We start from the raw sequence: 23,548 nt of genomic DNA on the forward strand, positions 1-23,548 counted from the left end.
TTTATACAACAACCTTTTATATTCCTCAAAACAACCCCATATGGTAAGTGGATTAAATATTATTATCCTCTTTTCATAGATAAGAAAACAGACTCTGGAAAGATGACTCCCCAATCAAAGTTTATACATACTATATGATAGGCCTCTTGAACTTAGATCTTCTGGCAAGCCTGGAGTATTTTCCACTATATTATGAATAGTATATTATCACAAAGTCACTTTTAATAGCAGTATTTCTTATAAGTGGTCTATGTCATCATATAGAAGTGTTTTTTTTTAAATAAACTGCTTGATTTCTCTGAGTCTCACTTTCTTCATCTGTAAAATAAGGAGATTATGCTAAATATCCTGCTTTAGCTCTGAAGCTCTGTTTAAAATGATAATGGCATACTCAATACAGTGATTTAAAAACATTTTTATGTACATTGACAATCTCAAAAGATAATTTGGAATATCATCAATATGAATTTTGTATTCTTTGTATTCTTTTTTTGTAAAGTTGTTCTATATTTGAGGGGGAAAATTTCCTTATAATCACTTTAAAAAAAATTTTTAAAAATTAAAATTTTTTTTCGGTGAACCTACTTTTCACATTCCTCAAAAATTTCCCCTCCCCCCAAAACAAAGGAAAATTAAGCCCTATTATAAAGTTCCACAATGATCATGTCCCTCCCAAAACTTATCTCATTCTGCACTGAGTCTTTCACCTCTCAGGAGGTGGGCAACATATTTCATCATTAGTCTTCTGGAATCACTATTGTGCTATGTGTGAAATTTATTAAAAAAGTTAACTATGACAAGTCTCTCTGAGCAAGATATCATTTATTGACTGAAGCATAAAACCTAATAATAAAGGTTCAGTGACTTACCTCTATTTATGCCAAAGACCTAGAATTGAAGATGAAACTCATTTTTATAAGCATAGAACAAAGAACAGACCGAAAAATCATATCATTGGTTATAGGGTTGGCAACATCATGGGGTTAGGGAATCATGATTGGTAACATTAAAGAAAGTGGGCATAGCATACATGTGGGAGGGAGGCTGCCTCTATCTCTTAAGGAATACTTTTGTAAATTTTATGGTCCCTATTGCATCCTGAGGTCACTTATAGGGATGTAGGTATGTCTAGGGGATTAGATTAGATTATCTTTTTAATATCTAAAAATGGGAGGTCAGTTAGTCTGGCTTTCAAGGATAACACGTGAACCTTGCAGAAATTTCTGAGATAATGTTTTATGAGACTTTTGAGAGCAGAGTTTTTATTTAACTAACAATGATTGTAGAAAAGCTTAAGTCTTTGGTATCTAACTTCAGAGAGAGAGGAGACTGAACTTTTGTACACACGAGTTTCTTCCATCAGAGATATAAAAGAGACTTTAACTTTGTTACATAGAATACAGAATATGGGTTCAGAATAAATTCATTTACAGAGTAAAACTAGATATAAAATGCAGGATCAAGAATTAATTCAGTTGGTCATTATGCTAAGAGTTCCTAATTCTTTTAAAAGTTACTTACCTTTGCCATATTGTTATCATTGTATAAATTGTTTCTATTTACTTTATTCAGCATGAATTTATACAATATTCCTATTTTTCTCCAAAACCATCCCTTTCACCATTTTTTACCACACAGTAGTATTCCATATTTATATACTCATTCATCCATTCCCCAATTAATAGGAGTACCCTTTACCAGATCCCCATTCTTTTCTACTTCAATAGAGCTATAAATATTTTTTTGTATCTTTAGAATACATTTTGCTTAGGACTCTTAATCTATCCTCCTTCTCTTTTCTTCTCCCTTTTTTCCTTCTCTTTCCATGTTGGATGAAATATTTCTTTATCAAATTGTGTGTGTATGTGTATGTATTATATCTTACTTAGCCAATTCAGATGAGAGTGGAGTTGAAGTGTTGACGGCTGTTCTACACCCTCTTTGTATAGATACTACTTGTGCACCATAATTTTGTGAGATGACTTTCCTTCTAACCTAACTTTCCTTCTCCTCTTCCTCTCACCCCCCAGTGTATACTCTTCCTCTTTCTTTCCATTCTTCTCCTAAGATCATCAAGACATATCAGAACTACTCCCAGGCCTAGTCTAATTAGATTCTCTGTGATTCTTGATGAAGATGGAGTTCAGAGAGGACAAATATGTATCATCTCCATATAACTGAATGTAAGCAATTTTTCCTTGCTTAGTCTTTAATCATTATTTGTTCATGTTTATCTTTTTATGTTCTCTTTACTCCTTTGTTTGAACTTCAAAGTTTCTGTGCATCTCCAGTCTTTTCATCAGGAATGCTTGGAGGCCCTCTATTTCATTAAAGGTTTATTTTCCCTCTGTGGCATTGAAAAGTTATTTTTGCTTATCCTTTGCTTCTTGGAATATCATATTCCAAATTTGCCACTTTTTTTATAGTGATGGCTACTAAATCATATGTGATTTTGACTGTAGGTCTTTAGTACTTGAATTCTGTCTGTCTGCTTGAAGTGCTTTTTCTTTGATCTGGAAACTGGATTTTTGCTATAATATTTCATTTTTGAGGTTTCTTTCAGTTTGTGCCTGGTAGATTCTCTCTTTGTCCACTTTGCCCTATAGTTCTAAGAGATCAGGGCAGTTTTCTTTTAGACTTATTGAGATAAGATGTCTAGGCTTCTTTTTTGGACATAATATTCAGGTAGTCTATAAATTTTTTCTCCCTGATCTGTTTTTCAGGTCAATTATTTTTGGTATGATACACCTTACATTTTCCCCCCACCTTTTGACTTTGTGTGTGTGTATATATATGTATATATAGATATTTCATTTTTTCTCAAGTATTATCATTTAATTTATAAAAACATTTAAAAACTTAAAAAAATTCTTGTTTCATTCTCCTCCAGAAATTCTAGTTGAGTTCATGCCCAAGCTGCTTGTAGATGTTTTGGAGTCATTCTTTTCTTTTTTTTTTTAAACTTTTACCTTCTGTCTTAGAATTAATACTAAGCAATCTATTCCAAGGCTGAAGAGTGATAAGGGATAGGCAAGTGGGGTTAAGTGATTTGCCTAGGGTCACTCAGCACGGAAGTATCTGAAGTCAGATTTGAACCCAAGGAATTCCTGTCTTCAGGCCTCTCTATACCTAGCTGCCCTGAGTCATTCTTTTCTTTGGTGTTTGTGTCTTGAGCATCTTTACCACCATAATAATTTTTTTTTTTTGTGGTTGTTTGTTTGCAGAGCCCATTCTTCCAGGCCACTTCTTGACTTAGGATTTGATATTAGGGCTGGACTCTGTCACACTTCTGGAGGGATTGTCTGGACTAGTTCTGCTGCTTTTTTTAAGGCAACATTAAGTATTTTATTATTCTAGAATCATAAGGGACTTCCATACTTTCATTTATTCCAGAGTGGTTGGATACAGGTTAAAATCTAATTTCTGGCCCCTTGGTCTGAACTATACAAGTTATTTACCTGATTTTGGTCAGAGCAACAGTAGATTACTGATAGGTGTAGCCACCATCAACCAGTTAGCTAGGAAGGTCTGGTTCAGAGTGACAGAACTATGGTCTTTCTTTTTGTCTAGGATTCTTGCCCTGATTTTTCCTCTGTAGGCTTGACTTCCTGCTAGAACCGAGGTCATGTTCTGCTCCTGGAGTCTAAGCCACTTCATTGCTGCTGATGGCTTCTGAACTTCCTTCTTTCTCAGTACGCTGCTCAGGACCTTTCTGCCCAAGAATATATAATTAATATATTATATAATTAATATATTACAGGGTTAACCCTGTGTGCATTCTCTCTGCTCTGGATCTATGACCCAGAACTGGGTAGTGGGCAACAAAACTGTCATTTGGTACTTGTCCTTGTCTCAGTGGCCTGGTATGGGCCTGGGGGTGTGCCAGTATGGATCTGTGACTTTCTCTTGCCTGATGCACAGCCTTTTTCCAGGACATTGTAATGCTGTATGTGCACTGGAATGTTCATGTCCCTACCCAGTCCTTACTGACTTAATGTCAGTAACTCTCTCTGTCTCCCTATGCCAACCAGGGCTAGATTGGACTCAGTGTTGCATTTTCTGGATTTCCTCATAGGATTTGGTCTGGTACATTTTCTAGGTTTGATTGAGGAATTTTGTGGATGGAAACTCAACTGCCTTGCTTTTTGCTAGTCTGCCATCTTGGCCCAGTCTTCCATATAATTGCTTTTTTTAAGAGCAATAGTCAGAGCAATTCTTTAAGATATCTACTTGTGGTGCAGTACAGATTTGGTTTTGGAAGATGCTGGTGCATACTAGCTTTCTTGTTTTACTACTTACTACCTTTGAGTTTTGGCATATCTTCTTCCTTCTTCCCAATCACTCCCTGAACTTCATTTTCCTTATCTATTCTTTGTACTACTTAGCCGGAATGTGAACAAGGTACTATGTGAACTGTAAACACACTATAGAAATGTGAGCTAGTATTTCCATGATTATTATCATTGTATTGATTTTAGCATTGAATTATGTCTTGTAGAAGAATCATGGCATTATCAGATGTGAATAGATTTTGTCTGCACTTGCATCTAATGCCATACTGAGATCTTTTCATTTGTTTTTCAGGGGAAAAGTGTTATTAGTGGAGGCTTAGATGCTTTGGAGTTCATTGGGAAAAAGACAATGGATGTAATAGCTGAAGGTGATCCTGGATTTAAAAAAACCAAGGGCTTAATGAACAGAAATTCTACATTGTCTCAGGTACTATTTTTTCTTACCACCATATTTTCTCTTCCCATTGTGATCCATGTTGATGTCTGTGTCAAGAATCATAGACCCTCCTTATTTACCTTCCGTCTTAGAATCAATATTGACTATTGATTCCAAGACAGAAGAATGGTAAGGGCTAGGCAATGGGGATTAAGTAACTTGCCCAGGGTCACACATAGGAAGTGTCTGAGGCCAGATTTGAAAGGACTTCCTGGCTCTAGGCCTGGCTCTCAGTAGGCACTAAGCTACCCAGCTGGCCCCTTATTTTTTGCTTTCAACATATATTCAGTAGTTATTTCTGACGGCAACTAAAACTGATTCAGTCTTTAGAACTTCAAAAGGATCTCTGATTTCATCTAGTATGGATTCTATTTCCACTGATTCACATAGCATTTCTAATATATAATAAATCTAATTCACATGGATTTCTAATAACAAATAAATATATTGTTAAAATAGTAATAATTGGTAAAATATGAAAATGAGCTAATAATAATTTATGTTCATATGATGTTTAACAATAGCTCATATTCATATGGTACACATAATGTTTATGTGATCTTAGGCAAATCACATTCCCACTCTAGGCACTCAGTTTCTCCATCTGTAAAATGAGGAGATTGGACTAGGTGACCTCTAAATTCTATTCCAGCTCTAAATCTGTGATCCTGTAATTTCTACTTCCTGCTGGGGGGGTTGGGTGGGGGTGAGGAGAGCTCTGAAATTTCTTCTAGTGCTGAGATTCTATAAATCTATGGTTAGGGAACAAATGGTCTGAAATGGGGCTTTTTTTTTTTCCTTTTCAGTTTTTGCCCTTGCATATCTCTATTTTATTAGTTGATTCAGAGCTTTGAGTTATATATGTACTTTAGGTTGGTGTTAAAACCATTTTTCTGAGAAATAGTTGGCTTCTCAAGTATTCATTTTGCTGCTCAGTATCAAAATACTTATGACCAATTCTGCAATGAATCTCCTTAGCCTTTCCATCTTTAATATTCCATAAATTAAAAGGTCAGTACTTTGCACTGTTTGTACCCCTGAAACCTATATTGACTTCTATTTCCTCGGTTTTTAAAAGTCTCCCTTGAGCTACCATTGAAGCTTAATGTTCTTGTTTCTTGACAGGTTTTGAGAGAGGCAAAAGATAAGGAAGAGCTGAGGACAGCCAATGAGGTTACCATGGATACTGACAAGAAAGCTCATTATGGCTTACTCTTTGATGAATTTCAAGGCCTTTCACATTTAGAAGCTCTGGAGATACTTTCTCGAGAGAGTGAAATAAAGGTACTATATTAGTCTGAATATAGAATGCTTTCCAAAGTAGGAAGCTCACTCCTTAAATGCGATCTCTTTGAAGAGGGAAAAACTATGTAGTACAAACTGAAAAATAATTATATAAAAATTATACTGATACTTCAATGACATTTAAAAAAATACTCCATGACTTTTTCTCTGTGATGTACCTTTTCACAATGCAGCTCTATATGCAACACTTCTGTGATCTATAGGCAATATTCATTAATTTCTGTGACTTAAAAAAATCATTATCTGGTGGCCAGTCCTTAAGTGAGGCACTTGTTCAGACTTTGCTCCACTTGTCCTAGCAATCTGTTGCTATTTAAGTCCATACTTAAAACATTCTAATTAAATATTGGCTATGAGATTGCACACCGATGGTATAATTTCAGGAACCCCAGGTTACTTCTGTATCATGATGATACACTAGGATGTGTACATTTATTTATCAGGTATAAAAACCATAGTTAATGTGAGAGTTGGGTGATGGAGTGTCATGGCAGGGAATGTAGGGAGAAGAGAAATAGGTCATACAAGTCTGGGACTTTGGGGAGATGACTTAGGGTGTATAAACAGGCACCTTTGTCAAACTCACAGATCCATATTTATATAGAAAGGAATTCATATTTAGTTAGGAAGGAAAAAAATTGGCTGGAACTTACTGAAATGTTATGTTCCACTTTTGACTCTTACTGTAGGAGCTATGGGGTTGATGTATTTTGAGAAAAATTCAGGCAAACATGATTAGAAATTTCAACACCCAGGTTTTGGATTTGTCAGTTTTTGAAAGAATGTATGTTTTTTGTTTGAACCAAGATGTAAGACAGAAATAAAACAGGAAATCATTATTTAAACAGGAAGGGAATTTCAAAGATAAAGGCTCTAGATCCCTTATGTCAGTTCAATAAATAACAACCACCTAGGATATACCAGGCACTGTGCTAAGCATTGGGGATACGAAGGCAGGCAAAAATAGCTCCTGCCCTCAAGAAGCTCACAACCTAAAGGGGAGAAACTGCATACAACCAACCATATTTAAACAAGATTTATGCAGAGATATCCACTAAGAAGAAAGCATTAAAAGAGATTGAGAAAGGCTTTTTTGCAGAAAATGGATTTTAGCTGAAACTGAAGGAAGCTGGGAGTCAGAGGCAAGGAGGAAGAGAATTCTAGGCTTGGAGAACAACCAGTGAAAATACATGTCATGTTATCTGAACTTTATAATCATTAGAAATAGACCAAGTAAAGTGTTGTCTCTCAATAGTCCTGGGAACAAAATTTTCAATAGTCCAGCTGTTATTTTTTCCTTCACCTTGACCTGTAATTTCCATAAAATGAGCTGCTTTGTTATTAATTAACTCAATATTATTTCACTTGTATTTCTAAGACAGTAGTTAGGCACTAACAGTTTTCTAGACAGCTCTGATCTAGGAAATAATTTGGATTTACTGCATATAGTTGAAATGTTTTACCCGAATAAAACACATAAATAAATAAATGTGTGTATATGTTATCTCTATCCTCTGAAGAGTCAAACTAACTTCTGATCCTTAAACTTTGGTAAACATGACTGTCATTGACTGATAAGATGTTGCTGTTACTGCAAAATTGATCATTAGCCCTAATTTCCTTATCTGTAAAAGTTATATAATACTTTAAAAATTATATTTATTGATACCTTTTATTTTTAATATCACTATAATCACCCACAGGATTAAGCCCTTCCTTGTAACAAAAATAGTTAAGCGAAAACATCTCATAGAATGGCCTAAATTGATATTGTATACAACATTCTGTCCTACTACTCCTCTGCCTTTCTGTTGATTTCAGGTGATAAACCTTGTACTGTATTTATCACATGATTTTTGTGAGTAAAGTGCTGATCTGTGAGTAAAGTGTGCTTATCACTATATAAATGAGAGTAATTCACTTCTTGGACTTTACTGAAATTCTTTATCCACTTTCAATTTTTTTAAATTTGTATATATTTTATGAATATCTTGTTTGTAACCAGGTGAAATCACTCACTAACTCTCTGTCTGGTGAAGAATTAGTGAATCTAAAACTTGAATTGGACCAACTCAGAGAAGCTTTTTCATTAGCTGAGATCTGTGATGAAGAGGAAGATGAAAAAAAGGGTAATATATAAATGCAATTATTTTTTGGCACTGAAATAAAATCACCATTGAGATAGTCTGAATTTAGAATTCTAGGCCACTGGAATTCTCTCAGCTACTCGGGGTTAAGTATTCTTGGTCCTTAAAAAGAAGGCATATTTCCTACTATAATTTAGCAGGTTGACATTCTGGTTTATCAGCCAATCTTTAATTAGTTTGGTCAGTGTCATTCAGCTTTTCAACTCTTATATGAGCTGGTTAAATTAAATTTCTGAACATTTGAGCTTGGAACTAATACTGATGGTATTAGGTTCAATGGGTTCCATAGTGACTCTTCTAAAATGCATATACTTTATAACAAGCATTTTTCCCCCATTCACTTTTTTTTGAGCCTTTGTCAATAGTTAAAGTTATAGATAAGATATTAGAACACAATACCAATTGGATTTTACTGGTTGTGTGCACTTGGTTGTTGGATCAGGATCTGGATCCCAGCTTTACATATTCAGGGTCTTAATGATTACTCTTTACACTAAACTCTACTGCGTCTTGCTTTAGACAGTGTGCTACTTTATAATACATACCCATCTCCGTGAGGACCTCTCTTTATTCTACTTAACATGCATTTTAAAGTATCTACTCTGTGCATAGAAGTGCTCTTTGGTCTTATTTTTCATTTTACCACCCACAATAACTTGAGGTTAATAAACTGTCCTTTAGAGGTATTTCTTCATATTCATACTTCAGTATAGTCATTTCTTACTCAGGTTCTGGAGAACTAAAGTGTGGTAACCTCAAGATTTCTGCTACACAAAAAATGTATTTAACTCTACTTGGACAACCCAGAGGTTTTCTTTTGAAGTTCTTGGTTGTGCCATGTTGCCTGATAAGTGAGCTCAAAATGAATGAAGTGCTGCTTTACATAAATGTATGTAATCATGCTTGACTTGATTAGAAAGCAGTTATTTTGAATACAGATTTATAGAGCTAGTGATTGTTACTGAGGCAGTCTATGGTGTGGTATGCACCTCAGTCTCATTTGCATTACCCATGTGATAACTCCATTGATATTAACCATACTGTGATAATCCCCAGTTTTTTTTTTTTGTTTTGTTTTTGTTTTTGTTTTTTTTTAAACCCTTACCTTCCGTCTTGGAGTCAATACTGTGTATTGGCTCCAAGGCAGAAGAGTGGTAAGGGTAGGCAATGAGGGGTCAAGTGACTTGCCCAGGGTCACACAGCTGGGAAGTGTCTGAGGTCAGATTTGAACCTAGGACCTCCCGTCTCTAGGCCTGGCTCTCAATCCACTGAGCTACCCAGCTGCCCCCTAATCCCCAGTTTTTGATGAACTTCATTTAAGTTATTGATACAGGATGCCACTAACAATGTTTGTTCCACCTAGTCAACATCTGCCCTTGCATAAGTAATCAGAAACTATAATCTTTAAACACTGTTTAAAGTACTCACAGGAATTTTCTAAACAGATGTGCAGGTTTTGTTTTTCTCTAATTAGTCTCCTTACCTGTCTACCAGAACTGAGGCCATTGGGGACCACAGGCCATGGAGCTAAATGTTCACAGCTTTTGTAGGTGTCAGTTCCCATTAGCAATTCAGTATCATGGAAGTAGCCCTGGATTTGGATTATATACATCATACATCTAGAGCTAGAATGCGCCTCAGAGGTTATCTAGTCCATTTATAGATGCAGAGACTGAGGTGCAAGGTCCTGCTAGTTACAAATAGCATATGTGGGCTATATTACAAGTGGCATATCAGGTATTCTTAACTTGAAATCCAGCATACTTTCCACCACCCCACACTGCCTCTTATAATTTTCCTTTCTTTTCTCTAAAATTTCCTTTTATCCCAGAAGTTTTCTATATCCCTGAACCAATATATCTAGGTTTTGTCAATATAATTCAAAACTCAAAATATCTCATGATCAAATTAGTCTGGGAAATACTGGTATAGATTATCAGTGCTAGAAGAGGTTGTCAGAGTTGGGCTTTGAAAGAGAAATGTGGCTTTTGGGTGGACTGAGAGTAGCAGAGTATATATTCTAGGTGACTATCTATTTTCATTTCTGTTATGTGCATCTTGTTGCAAAGTTTTTTGTAGTGGTCCCAATCACCTGTTAGAAATTTTAAATGGTCTTGATCACCTGCTAGAGGTAGACTTTGAGAGAGCACACATTCTCTATTGATAGGAGTAGTGGCTGCACAATGTCTTCTGGGTTGTACACACTCTGTCTACACTGAGTAGGCTGTGTGGTATTTGAGACTTACATATCTTACAGTCTATCTATAGTGTTTTCTCTGACATTGTCTCCTCTAATTGTCTTTTAGAAGATGAAGATTTCACTTCAGAGATAACAGAGCTGTTCTCCCAGCTGCGTGTTTCTACCAGACCCGACAAACTGACCAAAGTGAGTCACTGTATCCTGACAATTTCTTCTTTTAAGTATAAGTAGAATAGAAATACAAGATTTTGGATAGATGATTCCAAACTTGTGGTAGACATATCATAAATATTAAGGGTTTATTTTTTTACTTTCTCTCTAGCAGATCCTATAATATTTTTCTTTTTTTTTCCCCACTGCCTACCACAGTATATTGCATATAGTGGGCACTTAATAAATATTGGTCATTTTCCTAATTATTATTTCTTTTCCCTTACATTTATTCTTCCCTACAGTCCTAGCTTATCTAGGGTTAGGAAGACAGGGATTACTTACCTATGATTTCATTAGTGTAGGAAATTCTCAGATAAGGAAACCATTTTTACCAATTCACTTTGGTGTCTTTTCTGCAACCACAGATTTAAAGAGCAAACACCTAAATAACTGGGAGGGACCCTGAGTGAGTGAGACAACAGTGTAGCTAGGTCTACCATTTATTATGACAGAGCAAGATTTTTTTAGTTTTAAGCATTACATCATTTAAGAGGCATAATTTTCCCACAGCCTATTGTTTATGAAAAAGGCTTTATGCAAAACATTTCTAAGGCATTTCTACAAACTCAAGCAATTGAGGAATATTGACAATAACTTGGAGATTTACAGGAATTAGAGGAAAAGAAAGTCTGAGTCATTTGGTCATGACATTACAGAAGCTTTTTTGGTCATCAAAATAATGAACAGCTCAAGGATATTATGAAGGAAGCTTTTCAAGAGATGTCTGTTCTGGCTATAATAGACAATACTTTTTGAGCTGCTATTTTGAGAATTTGGCCTTGCCAAAGAAATTTCAGGCAAGCTCATAAGTGTGTCTTTATGGTTTCTTTTCCTCAGTGTGCCTAATTTGTCTTAGATTCCTCCATAGGAGGCAACATTTTTAGGACACTTGGATTTGTGCTTTGATTCTGCTGTTTACAAGCACTATGACTGTGGATAATTCACATAAATTGTATGACCTCGGCAGATTTCTTTGCCTCTGTGAAACTCAGTTGTCTATTGAATGAGGATAATAACTTTTGCCCTTTAACATTGAGCTAATTACTTAGCTTCTCTGAGATTGTTTTCTCAGCTATAAAATATATTTAATATTCCATGTCTTCTGTCTCAGAGATGTTGTGATGATCAAATGAGACAATGTGTGTGTATAAAAATACTTTGAAAAGTATAAATCTTGGTGTGGCCACTCACACCTATAGTCCCTGCTCCTGAGGAGGCTGCTACTAGATCACTTAGGCTCTGGAGCACTGAGCTGCAGTGGACTAAAGCCAATCAGGTGTCTGTACTAAGGCCAGTGGCAATAGTAGTGAGCCCTGGGAGTCATCAGATTGCCTGAGGAAGGAGAAGCAGCCTGAGGTCCAAAGCAATGAGTCCAAGCTCCTATATCAGGCAGCAGTGGGATCAGGACTGGGGGGGGGGGGTAGTTATGTAACACTTCTGACCTGGCTGAGTTAGGGAAACCCAGTATTAAAAGGAAAAAAGAAAAGCATAAAATATTACGCAAATGTTTGTTATTATTCTAATAGAGGCAGCATGAGATAATGGATACAGAACTAAATTTGGAGGCAACATACCCGAGTTCAAATCCTGCCTTAGACATATTTGTTATGGTGATGCTGTAAAAATGACTTCTACTTTCTCAGTGTCAGTTTCTTCATCTGTAAAACAGGGATAATGATAATAATAATACCTACCTCCCAGGGTTGTTGTAAGAATAAATGAGGCTACATATGTAATGTTTTTTTGTGTAAATGTATATTGTAAACCTTAATTTGCTATATAAATGTTAGTACTAACTTGTAGCCCTAGGTGGGCCTAGGAATCAGGAAAATTTTAGGTTGAATTCTGCCATAGACACTTACTAGCTGTATGACCCTGAACAAGTCATGTATATGACTTTTCTCTTCCTCAGTTTCCTCATCACAAAAAAAGATAATAATAGCACCTATCTCACAGGGTTGTTGTGAGGGTTAAATGAGATAACATGTAAAGTGCTTTACAAACCTTAAAGCACTATATAAATGCTATTATTATTATCATTAATTATCACCATCGTCATCATTATTATTACTTAAGTCAGTAATAGAAACTTATCATCTAATCGTTTTTGTGGTTGATGGCTAAGATGCTAGCCATCATATTTTTAGGATTTGGGGGTGCTCTAATCTGAACTCGAGTCCCTAATAATGATACAGAGGGCTTGTTTTTAGTGTACTTAACAGAGAGCTAAATAGTTTATGGAAGGAGTCATCACCAACTATAGTATGCTTAATATGGCAGGCAGTTTTCATGGGCACTTGAATTAATTGATATCTGTTCTTGTAAGAGCTGTCATAGTCCATAGGAGTCCCTGGTAGGTACATGCTTCTTTATTAGGTGGCCCCTATGTAGTTTATAATAATGTCCCTTTGTTCAAGCACTATAATCTAGCATCTATGGGCAAATCCCTTAGCTTCCCTGAGCCTCAGTGTTTTGATCCATGGATTGAGGATGATAACACTTACCCTCCCTAGGTACTTCAAAATATACTCCTTGAGGACAAAGACTCTTTTTTGCCTTTTTTTGTATCCCTAGTGCTTGGCACGGTACCTGGTCCAAGGTCATCACTCAAAAAAAAAAACAAAAACTGATTGACTTTATCAACTGGATACTTCCAGACTTGTAGCCTCCCTTTTTCAGTGGAAATCACAAGTTCAGTCTCTATCCTTGCCCCTAGTACTAACTGTACTTATGTACTGTTTTATATGAGATGTCGTATGTGAAATACAAAGAACCACTAGACAGATGGTCTCAAAAACTGGGATCTAAAAATCAAGACCTTACTTTCTGTGGGAACTCGTGCAAATCATTTCACATTCGTGGGTATTTGCTTGCTCATCTGAAAAATGAAAGATTTAGTCTAGAAAGAGTCTAAGGTTATTATAATTTTAGGATTCCAGAAGGGATTTCTCCTGTTCTATCAACAAGTAATACTGTACTGAGCCACTGGGTGGCATTAATATTATGAGAAAGCTGACAGACATTTGTCTTAGGTTAGATTTTTTTGCCACATTATTTTTATTGCTTTATGCCAAAGCATAGTGCCAATGCTAAATATGTTTTATAACCACAGGCATGGTGTGGACTTTTTTTTGTGGCCTTATTTAGAGGGAACATCAGAGATTATTGAGTCCAACCCCTTCTTTTTATAGATATCAATTTGTTCTGCTGAGGCAGGAAGCATCCTTAATGTCTTGTTGGTTTGATGAGCATTTATTTTATTTTATTAAATACATACGTAGGCAAGAAATACCGTTCATGAGTGGATCAGGATGTCTAGTTCCAAACCTTTAACAGAGGAAGAAGAAGGAAAACAGATAGAGCCAGAGAATCCAGAACAAGAAGATAAAAAAACAATAGAGGTAAATAATAAGGTGGAAAATAACTCTTTTAGTGTATTTTGAAATGTAAGTATTATATTCAGCTTTATACTTTATACTTAGCAATTACCAAATTGCTAAGATTTAAACTGTTGTCTACTAGCTATGTGGCTTTGAGTGTCATAAGTTATGAAATGAAGATGCAAGTTATCTCGTAACCCCTTCCAGCTTTTATATCTTATATCTTATATTTTAATGTCCTTTTCTGCCCTGATATTCTGTGTTCTGTGATCATTTGTTCAAATGACTTATATGGTTCAAGGTGTTGGATATCAAATTTTTTACCACAAGGTGAAAAGATGATGTGTCTTTGAGAAAAATTACCTACTTGAGGAAGATGAGTAGTTTTCTTTATCTCCCAGGATATTCATGCTTTTGCCATCCAAAGCCTGGCAGAACTGACAGCCTATTCCATTGAAATGTTCCATAAAACAGCAGCATTGATACTGCATGGGAAAAAACAGGAGATAACTGCTCTAAAGAGAAGCAAAGCCCTTTCCCAGTGAGTATAATGAGTATCCTTTGTAAAATTAAGACTATTGTCTTGTGTGAATCAGTATCAGTCATTAGTCCTTCTTTAGCTTTTTCCCACAGATTGAAAACTTGCCTACTCTGCTCATATCTACTCTGATGGTTTGAATTAGCTTAATTTGAGGTTTACTTAATAGATAGATTTCTTTCTTTATGTGAAGCCACTATCCAAAATAGATTGTTTCAAAAGTAAAGAACGGGGGCAGCTGGGTAGCTCAGTGGATTGAGAGCCAGGCCTACAGACAGGAGATCCTAGGTTCAAATCCGGCCTCAGACACTTCCCAGCTGTGTGACCCTGGGCAAGTCACTTGACCCCCATTGCCTACCCTTACCAATCTTCCACCTATAAGTCAATACACAGAAGTTAAGGGTTTAAAATTAAAAAAAAAAAAGTAAAGAACAAATGTAGATTTATAATTACTTATGCTGGCAAAGTCTACCTTATTCAAGGTATTATTTTGACAACGAATGCAATTATCTTTACAAAGTATACACGAAAATACAATAAAAACTCAAGTTCTAAAAAATAATGCTGTTTAAAAATAAAAGTATGATTTATCTACACGCAAAATAAAAAGGTTAGTCACTAAAAAGTATTATGAAGATTTTCAGGGATTCATTGAGATATATTTAAAATATGCCATGTATTACTGGCCTCCTCCACCAGAGGCCTCTCTTGATATGATTCATCATAGCATGGAGGTGACTGGGCTCTTAGTGCTATTTCAATGAAATGCAAAATCTGGTTAAGTCCTAACAAGTCGGATTTTCTTATGGGTTCATTAATGGTCTGTGGATCTGTCATCTAAAGACCAGCCTAGCTAATTAGTTGTAGAAGGGCCAGAATTAGAAGGATGGGCTTTAAAGACTTGCGGACATCTGTGTCAATGAAGTCATAGGTCATTTGAAGTATTATATTATAGTGCAACTAAACTCTTTCAGTACTGAGCCCATATTACAGAAATGTATGAACTACATGACAAAGTTTGCTAAAGGAGCTCAGTCATTTGGTAGTCTAGCTGTTTGCCGTGTTCTGAGGAAGGTAGTCCATAGCAGAGTGAGAACTTGACTTCCTAAGAGCAATAGTCAGTAAACATTAAATGCTTACTAAGTAGTTTAAATACTTAGAAATGAAACCATATTCTCAGGGAGCTTAGAGTTCTTTCAAGGAAAACAACATAGACATCTTTAAGTATATTCCCAGGCTACTTTGTATGGCATCTAAAGCCTTTTACAGCCTACCTTCAACTTATCTTTCCACTCTGATTTGACATTGCTTCCCTTATCACACATGATGTTCTAGTCAATCTAACTAACTCACTCTTTTGAGTGCATGGCATTCCATCTCCCCCTTAGTACCTGTTTTCCATGTCTGTCATGTTCTTCCTCGGAGAATTCCCAGCCTCCTTCAAAGCACAATTCAGGGGCTAATCTCCTCTAGGAAGCTTTTTTTAGTGCTTCCCCATCCCTCTAATGAAGTTGCTTTTTATTGACTCTTTAAAAAAATATATTTTATTTTCCCATTTAAATGTGTGTAATAACAATTTTCAACTCATGTTTTCTAGAGTTATAAGATCCAAACTATCTCTCTCCCTCCCTTCCCTCCCCACTCCTGGGGATGGTAAGCAATTTGATCAGGGTTATACATGTATTATCTTGCAAAACATATTTCTGCATTGTTCATTCTTGTAACAGAATATTCATGTAAAAGCAAAACCAGAATAAAAACGGAAATAAAGTAAAATGAAAAATAGTATGCTTTGATCTGTATTCTGACTCCAACAGTTCTTTCTCTAGAGATGGATAGCATTCTTTGTCATAAGTCCTTCAGAATTGCCCTGGATTATTGTGTTACTAAGTCTTTCACAATTGATCATCATAAAATATTGCTGTTCCTGTGTAAAATGTTCTCCTGGTTCTGCTTATTTCACTCTGCATCAATTCATGTAGGTCTTTCCAGCTTTTATTTACTCTTTGTATATTACTTCTCTTTATTCCCAGTAGAATGTCAATTCTTTGAGGTCATGGACTGTTTTACTTTATCTTTGTATTGCCACCCCCTATTGCAGTTTCTGTCACATATTAGGCACCTAATAAGTGTTTTGATAAATTGAATATTTGCCAACTTGAACCTGTGATATTAGGGAAGAAGGGTGTATGTTCTAGGAATGTATAGGGTACAACTTGAGCAGAAGTGTGAAGGTGTGAGAGTACAGGCCAAGTTGGAGGTTGTGGCAGAAAAGTAGTTTAGTTTGGAATGTATTGTGTGGAGAAAAATAATATGAGCCTGGAAAGGTAGGGCGGTGTCAGATTTCAGTGGGCCTTGAATATAAGGGAAACGAATTTGAACTCAGCAGATAATAGGAAGCCACTAAGAGATGTTAGAAGCTTGAAACCCTATAATAAGAATCTCATAGAAGTCAAAGCATTTGGTAATGAGAGGCTACACTAGGGTGCTGCCTGCATGGCAGTGGGAATAGGAATGGATGGGAAAGATTTTGCAGTTACCAGCCAGAACTAGTAACTAATTTAATGTGAGAGGTAAAAGGAAATAAAGAATAAAAAATAACCCTAAGATTTTGAGTACTGACATTGGATGAAATGGGATCAGATTCAGAAATGGTGAAATCATAAAGAGGAGCACATGCTTAGGGGAAAGAGAAGATCAGTTTTAGAAAATCATTTGTATTTAAACTATAGAGGCTCAGGCACATGAGCAGCCAGAAAGTGTTGGTTCAAAAGAGAGAAGAGAAATCATACCTGGTGATTTTAATATGATCAGCATGGAATAACTGGGGACATTGGGTATAGGCCAGTGATGGGCAAACTTTTTAAAGAGGGGGCCAAAGGAAAGGAAATGCTCATTTGTCAGTCTGTTTCTAAAGCAACTCTTTTGAAGTTTCATTGTATTTTATCCTACTCATTGTATTTGTCAGATTAAGAAAAATGTCGGGCAGCTGGATAGAACATTTCAGGGGGCCACATCTGGCCCTCAGGTAGTAAGTTTGCCCATCACTGGTATAGACAACTTTTTAAAGAAGCTTAACACTGAATGTCAAGGCCTAGAGGAAAGAATGGAATCACAGGTATAGGTAGAGTTATTAGTCTTAGTAAAGAGTAGGATTACTCATTATGTGATATTATTTGGATGGTGGGAGAGAGGGAAAAATAGAGTGGGGGGGGGTGTGGAGACAGAGACAAAAACAGAGAGAGAGAATTTAATGACCTGAGTCAAATGTTATCAGTCCTCTTAGTGAAGTTTGAGGCCAAATCATCTGTGAGTGTTGATGATTAGAGAATAAAATGAAATAGGAAGTCAGTATAAGTAGCATAGAAATATTGTTGAACATCAGGGTGAACCCAGTTGATATCATTTGTCCTAAACTTTTTTTACTGCATATAATAGTTACTTGAACTGAATTGATATACATACTGGTTATCAAGAGACCACCCTTTGGAAATAAGTTTCTGAGCTGCTGGGCATGATGGTACATACCTATAAATCCATGTTATTGAGGAGATGGAGGCTGGTGGATTGCTTAAGCTGGAGTTCTGAGGTGCACTGGGTATTCACACTAATTCTGGTACCAGTATGATTTGAGACCTTCTGTCTTTTCCTTCCCCCCCTATACTGGGGGCTACCAAATTTAACTGGAGAAGGGTGACCTCCCCAGATTGGAAATGGAGCATGTCTGTTTGCCCCTGATGATCAGTAGTTGGAGTTTGGATCTGAGAGTGTCTTCTTTACTTCTAGTTTGGGTGACATAGGGACACTTAGTCTCAAAAAAAAGTTTCTGAAATTTCTTAAATATTTGGTTTCTGACATAGACACTTATCTCCTTAGGAAACTTTTATCATTCACATTTAGCAAATGTTGAGGTTGTTTTCTTTTTTGGGGTTTTGAAATACATCCCATAGATTTAGGAAAGAAACACTTGATTTTTCCTTTTTACTTCCTCAGAATGACAGTTTTGTTGTGTAAAGAATTGTCTTCAGTGTCGAAAGAGTTTGCCACATGCCTGACAACTGTTGGGGTAAGAATTGCTTTATTTTCATTGAGTTGGAATTTCTGACTGTTTTTTGCAATTCTTTTGTTATCCTTGATATATGTTTGAAGTACACAGTATGTTTTGTTTCTTTAGCTAAAATTTAGAACCCGAAAACTATTTTTGATTCTTGTGTTTTTCCAATTTCTAGTATAGTAAGTCACCTATATGTTGCTAGGGTTTTGGGAGTTTTTGAGGTTTTAAATTGCCAGTATTTTTTATTTATTAGTTTGCCCTTTTTTTTTTTTTGCTTCTTTTTACTTCTCAGCTTTTCTATTCAGCTTTTCTTTCTTCACACTTTTGTTTTATTAAGCCTTACAATTTGTTTTTGTTCCTTTTTGTATTGCCAGTTTTTGCTCAGTTTCTTTGAATGCAACAATTATCTTTCTGAGGACATCTCTTGAATATCTTTTCTGAATTCTTTTCCTATCTCTGTTGTTTCAAGTATTTATCTGACAGTTTTCTGTATTGTTTCAAAATTGTATCATTTTTACTTGCTTTCTCCTTTTTATTTTAGTTGCATTTTTATTTTCCTATGTGCCTGCTTAACTTTTTTTTAATTGTTCCTGGAGTTTGTGAGGAGTCCAGCTCTATGATTCTCTCACTCTGGCATCCTGGATCAGGCTCTGACATTTTAAATTTTTTTTAAAGATTCTCCATATACTTAGACTGTGAGTCTTACCAAGTCTCAATAGGCAGTGCAAATGCTGTAGTTACAATGACAATTATCACAATAAAAGTTCAGAATCCTAACTGTAAAAAAAAAGATATTTGGGTGCTTATTATGCCTCTGAATGTCAGCTTAATCTGGAAAATGATGAAATTGGACCAAATGATCTTTAAGGTCATTAGACTCTCTAATGTTTTATGTTTCCTATATTCAATGTGCTAACATTTTAAGGACTCTTGCTTTTTACATTCTGTGTTCTTTATTTTTGGATGTGACCAGGGTGGGAATTTCATATAGCAAAGCAAATAGGAATTCCTTCCCTTCTTCCCTCTCTTCTTCTTTCAATTTTATTAGGGATGTTGGAGGGAAAGGAAAAAAAAATCCCTGTTCTAAGGTCTCTTTTAGTTCCAACATTTTGTGTTTTATGTTCCAGAATTCCTTCTAGTGTTCTCAGATGTGTATTAATCACTTGTTCAGCATGTATTCTTTCCTCACAATTTCCTCCTCCTTGTTATTGTTAGGTGGCTGCATTTTCTTCTAAAGTTTTCCTAACAACTCATCTAAAAAGTTGATGAATGTATTCTTTAGTGTTTCATATTTCCATATACATCCTTTAAAGACACTGAAGTATTCTGGGCATTGCAGTAGGTTTGGAATTAGAAGACCATCATTTGAGTCCTGATTCTATTATTTTCCAGTTTTTTAAGCATGGGCAAGTCACTTTCCTTCGATGAGCCTTAATTCTTTCTTCTGTAAAATGGCAGTGATGGTACTTATACTATCTGTCTTACAGCATCACTTTGAAGAAAGTACTTTATAAACTATAAAACAGCATGGAAAAGTAAGCTGCTATTACTAATAATTATGTAAGTGCTATGGGCAAATTAATTTTTCTTACATTTATTCCAGGTCAAAGAAAAGGCAGATGTGCTTAATCCACTAATAACTGGTGTGTTTCTAGAGGTGAGTTTCAATTTTTGAAAATCTTTAGCTAAGTTTATGCTTCAAGAGTACTTTCTGATTCTTTCACTAGTGACTTTTTCATACTCAGATAATAATTTAAATGTATTTATGGATATTGTTGATTTAGTTATTCATTCTCTCATCTATATGTCACTTGTCTTCTCTACATTAAGAGCATAAAATTGGAAGCTGGATGTAAATTAGTATATATGTGTTGGGGAAGATATTGAGCTGCCCCTTTGCTGACATTTAATGGAAAATTTTCAGTAATGAAACACCTCTTAGAAGTCAGCTGGTAAATATTGATGGGAATGAAAATAATAAACAGACTAGTATGGCTTCCAAAAAGAGTAAAGTTTCATTAGAAGAATTTTTTTTTCAAAAAATTTCTTACAGTGCCCTTGCTTTTTAAAAAAGTGCTTTGTTTTTAAAGTCTGTACCTCTGCTGTCTCCAGACATCTAGAACTCCTCTACATCTAGAAAGGGTGTCTGACAGCTCTACTAAATTGAGAAGAAGAATGACCTTTTCTAGATGGGGCCCTGCCATATCACAGGCCTACCTCCCTTTGTTCTTTAATCCATAGTGACTGGTATCAATGGGGGAAAGTCAATCCAATGAACGGATTTCCATTCTTGCTGTTTATCTCCTCCAGGAGCAATGCTAACAACCTCCCTACCCCAGATTTTCTACCTTGGCTCAGCTTTTTCATACATATATTCCTCTCCTCAAAAAAAGACAAGAGGGGAGCTAAAGAAGAAAAAATTGCTATAGCTCTGACCTTTCATAATTTTGGCCTTGAGTAATGCACTCTCCTTGCCATTTCCTACAACTCTTCTGCCCCAAGTAGCCTATGGTTGACCTTAGAATTTTGCGTTTATAGGTTCCATCAGTTTATTTCAGGCTCCGCATTATTCTGTGAATGTGTTTCTTTGGGAACTGCTGTTCTTCAGGAAATTAAAAAACAAACAAACAATGGCAAAAAACACCTAGGATTGTATTGCCACAAAATGCCAAGAAGGTTTATACTCTTGCCAGAGACTGTAGTTTATAAATCATTTTGATCCATCATTTAAAGAATTTGGAAGAAATTAATTTTCTTAAAATTTTAAAATCAGAGTCTGGTTTTGAATAACTTAACAATTGGAAAGTAAATTACCAATATAAAAATTGAAAATAATAATTTTAAAGAGGTCATCTATCTCTTTGCCCCTCTGTTTCTTAGATTTTTCATCTGTAAAATGTAGAATTGGACTTAGATGACCTTTAGGCACTTTTACTCTCTGAACCTCAGTTTTCTTGTTGGAAACAACAATATTTGTATACCTAATCTACTTCCCAGGATTATTGTGAGGAGGAAATGAAAATATTTGTAAGTACCTGTGAAAACACTTCACTTTGTAGTAATAAGACTTTGGTTTGAACCCTGGCTCTCAACTTCTTACTTGTATGACATTGGATAAGCCACTTAACCTCTCTAGCCCTTAATTTCCTCCTCCATGACATGAGATTGGACTAGAAGACCTCAGAAGTCCCTTCTAGCTCCAAATCTATCCTAGATTGTCATTTTGTCACTATAAAGCACTCTATAACAATAACTGCTATTATTGTTAGTAATAATAATGGCTATTATTATTATTATTATTATTATTATTATTATTATTATTATTCCATTAAAGTCCTCCTCTGATGTCTCCTCATTGCACTGAGGTAATTCTGGTTCCTCAAAGGATTATAGGAAAGCACAGATGCTGATAAGGTGTAGCAAGTCTTCAGATTTGGCCCAACAATAGATTGGGATGTTACTGGAAGCTTGGCCACCAAGTGATGAACTTTTTTTTTGATTGCTGAACTCACAAAAACTGCCACCTGAGATACGCAAGACTTGTGATTTGCATTGGTGGAAGATAGACAGAACTGACAGAAATAAAAAAATCCTCAAAGTGTCTTTTATTCTTCCTTTAAAAAGCTTTTTCACTGGAAAAGATGAGATTAATACAAATTAAATCACCAGGTACAAAAGTAATGTACTCTTAAATTTTTTTCTTCGAAGTGACCTTCCTTTCTTTTTTTTTTTTTTTTTTTGTCTCAATCTCAACAGGCATCCAATAGTGCTTCATATGTCCAGGATGCCTTTCAGTTACTTCTTCCGGTGCTTGAAATCTCCCTCATTCAGAGTCAGATTGAATCATCACAGTCTCAGTGAGTTTCATACTAGCAGAAGAGAGGGAATTCCTCATTTACAGAAGCCAATAAGAAGAAATGTTTAAGGACAATAAAGTCTTGACCTTGAACTTCCATCAATGGCTGAAAAGTGCCAGACCACTCCTGGGCCTTATTGTCCTGATGATGCAGAAGCAAAAGAGAGGGTAGAAGGAAATTTCTATAATCTAGACAACCAGGCAGTCTAGCAGGCTAAAAGAGTAATTGGTTGGTTCATTGTTTGACCAAGACAGTTCAGTTACTTTTTCCACTATCGCAGATAGTTATGTGCATCATTAATCAATGCTTCGAAAGAAGACTTTTGGAGAAGATCCAAAATGAATAGCTCTTAAAAAAAAGGTTAGCATCTTCTGCTAATGTGATGTTTAACCAAAGCATCTGTTCCACTTTGACATGATGTATACAGGCCAAACACTACCAATTCTTGCTAAGGGAAAAACTGGATCTTGGAAAACAGCTTTTTTTTCTTCAGGCAGCACACAGATCCTTAGTTGTGTGTATAAAAAAGAATTTAATTTTGTATGCCCCTATTGTTTGATCTCATAACGTCACATAATTTTCTCCTTCCCAGAATAAAAACTTTAGCTGTATGATGGTTGTTAGACTTTATATGTATTCTGATGATTACACCTTGTCACCCAGTCCTTGAATATGACTACAATACATCCCTCAACTGCTTTTTTCCTTCCTAGTAAACATTTAGCATTGAGAAGAGATTTAGAGTGTTACATTTGAACATGCATTAATCTTAACTGTGGGTGAGGGCTGGCTTTAGTGCCATAAAATGAAGAACTGACCTCATCCTTAGCTCTTGCTCTTTTAATTATATATCAGGAAAAAAAGTAAAACTTGGAAATTTGGGGGCATGGTCTTTATTGTGCTATTGAATGCCAGAATTGACTTAGCTTTTATTTCCATATATGCCTCTTATTTATGTTTTTTTTTTTATTAATGATGACCTGTTTTTAAAAAGTGATCACTGACAGATTCCCAGAAACAGATGGTTATTTATTACCTTACAACTTCCAAACAACAATCAAATCAGATGGGGTTACTTTTTAAGTACAACTCTGATAAATTGTTTTATAGATACACATTTGTCATG

General features: G+C 35.6%; 1 protein-coding gene across 2 annotated transcripts in view; it reads left to right on the forward strand.

Moving 5' to 3' along the window:
- The window catches only part of FAM114A2 (family with sequence similarity 114 member A2), a 28,377-nt gene extending 5,227 nt beyond the window's left edge, over positions 1–23,150 (forward strand). For both annotated transcript variants that reach the window (XM_044661770.1, XM_044661771.1), the window contains exons 6-14: positions 4,585–4,719; positions 5,854–6,012; positions 8,039–8,162; positions 10,487–10,566; positions 13,875–13,994; positions 14,375–14,514; positions 18,505–18,577; positions 20,169–20,222; positions 22,322–23,150. In XM_044661770.1, coding sequence (XP_044517705.1) covers positions 4,585–4,719; positions 5,854–6,012; positions 8,039–8,162; positions 10,487–10,566; positions 13,875–13,994; positions 14,375–14,514; positions 18,505–18,577; positions 20,169–20,222; positions 22,322–22,426 — 990 coding nt within the window. In that variant the 3' untranslated portion in view covers positions 22,427–23,150. The remainder of the gene's footprint in view (positions 1–4,584; positions 4,720–5,853; positions 6,013–8,038; positions 8,163–10,486; positions 10,567–13,874; positions 13,995–14,374; positions 14,515–18,504; positions 18,578–20,168; positions 20,223–22,321) is intronic.
- Positions 23,151–23,548: the final 398 nt, after the last annotated feature.

Source organism: Gracilinanus agilis, chromosome 2 (genome assembly GCF_016433145.1).
Source record: "Gracilinanus agilis isolate LMUSP501 chromosome 2, AgileGrace, whole genome shotgun sequence".
In the NCBI taxonomy this organism is placed as follows: domain Eukaryota; kingdom Metazoa; phylum Chordata; class Mammalia; order Didelphimorphia; family Didelphidae; genus Gracilinanus; species Gracilinanus agilis.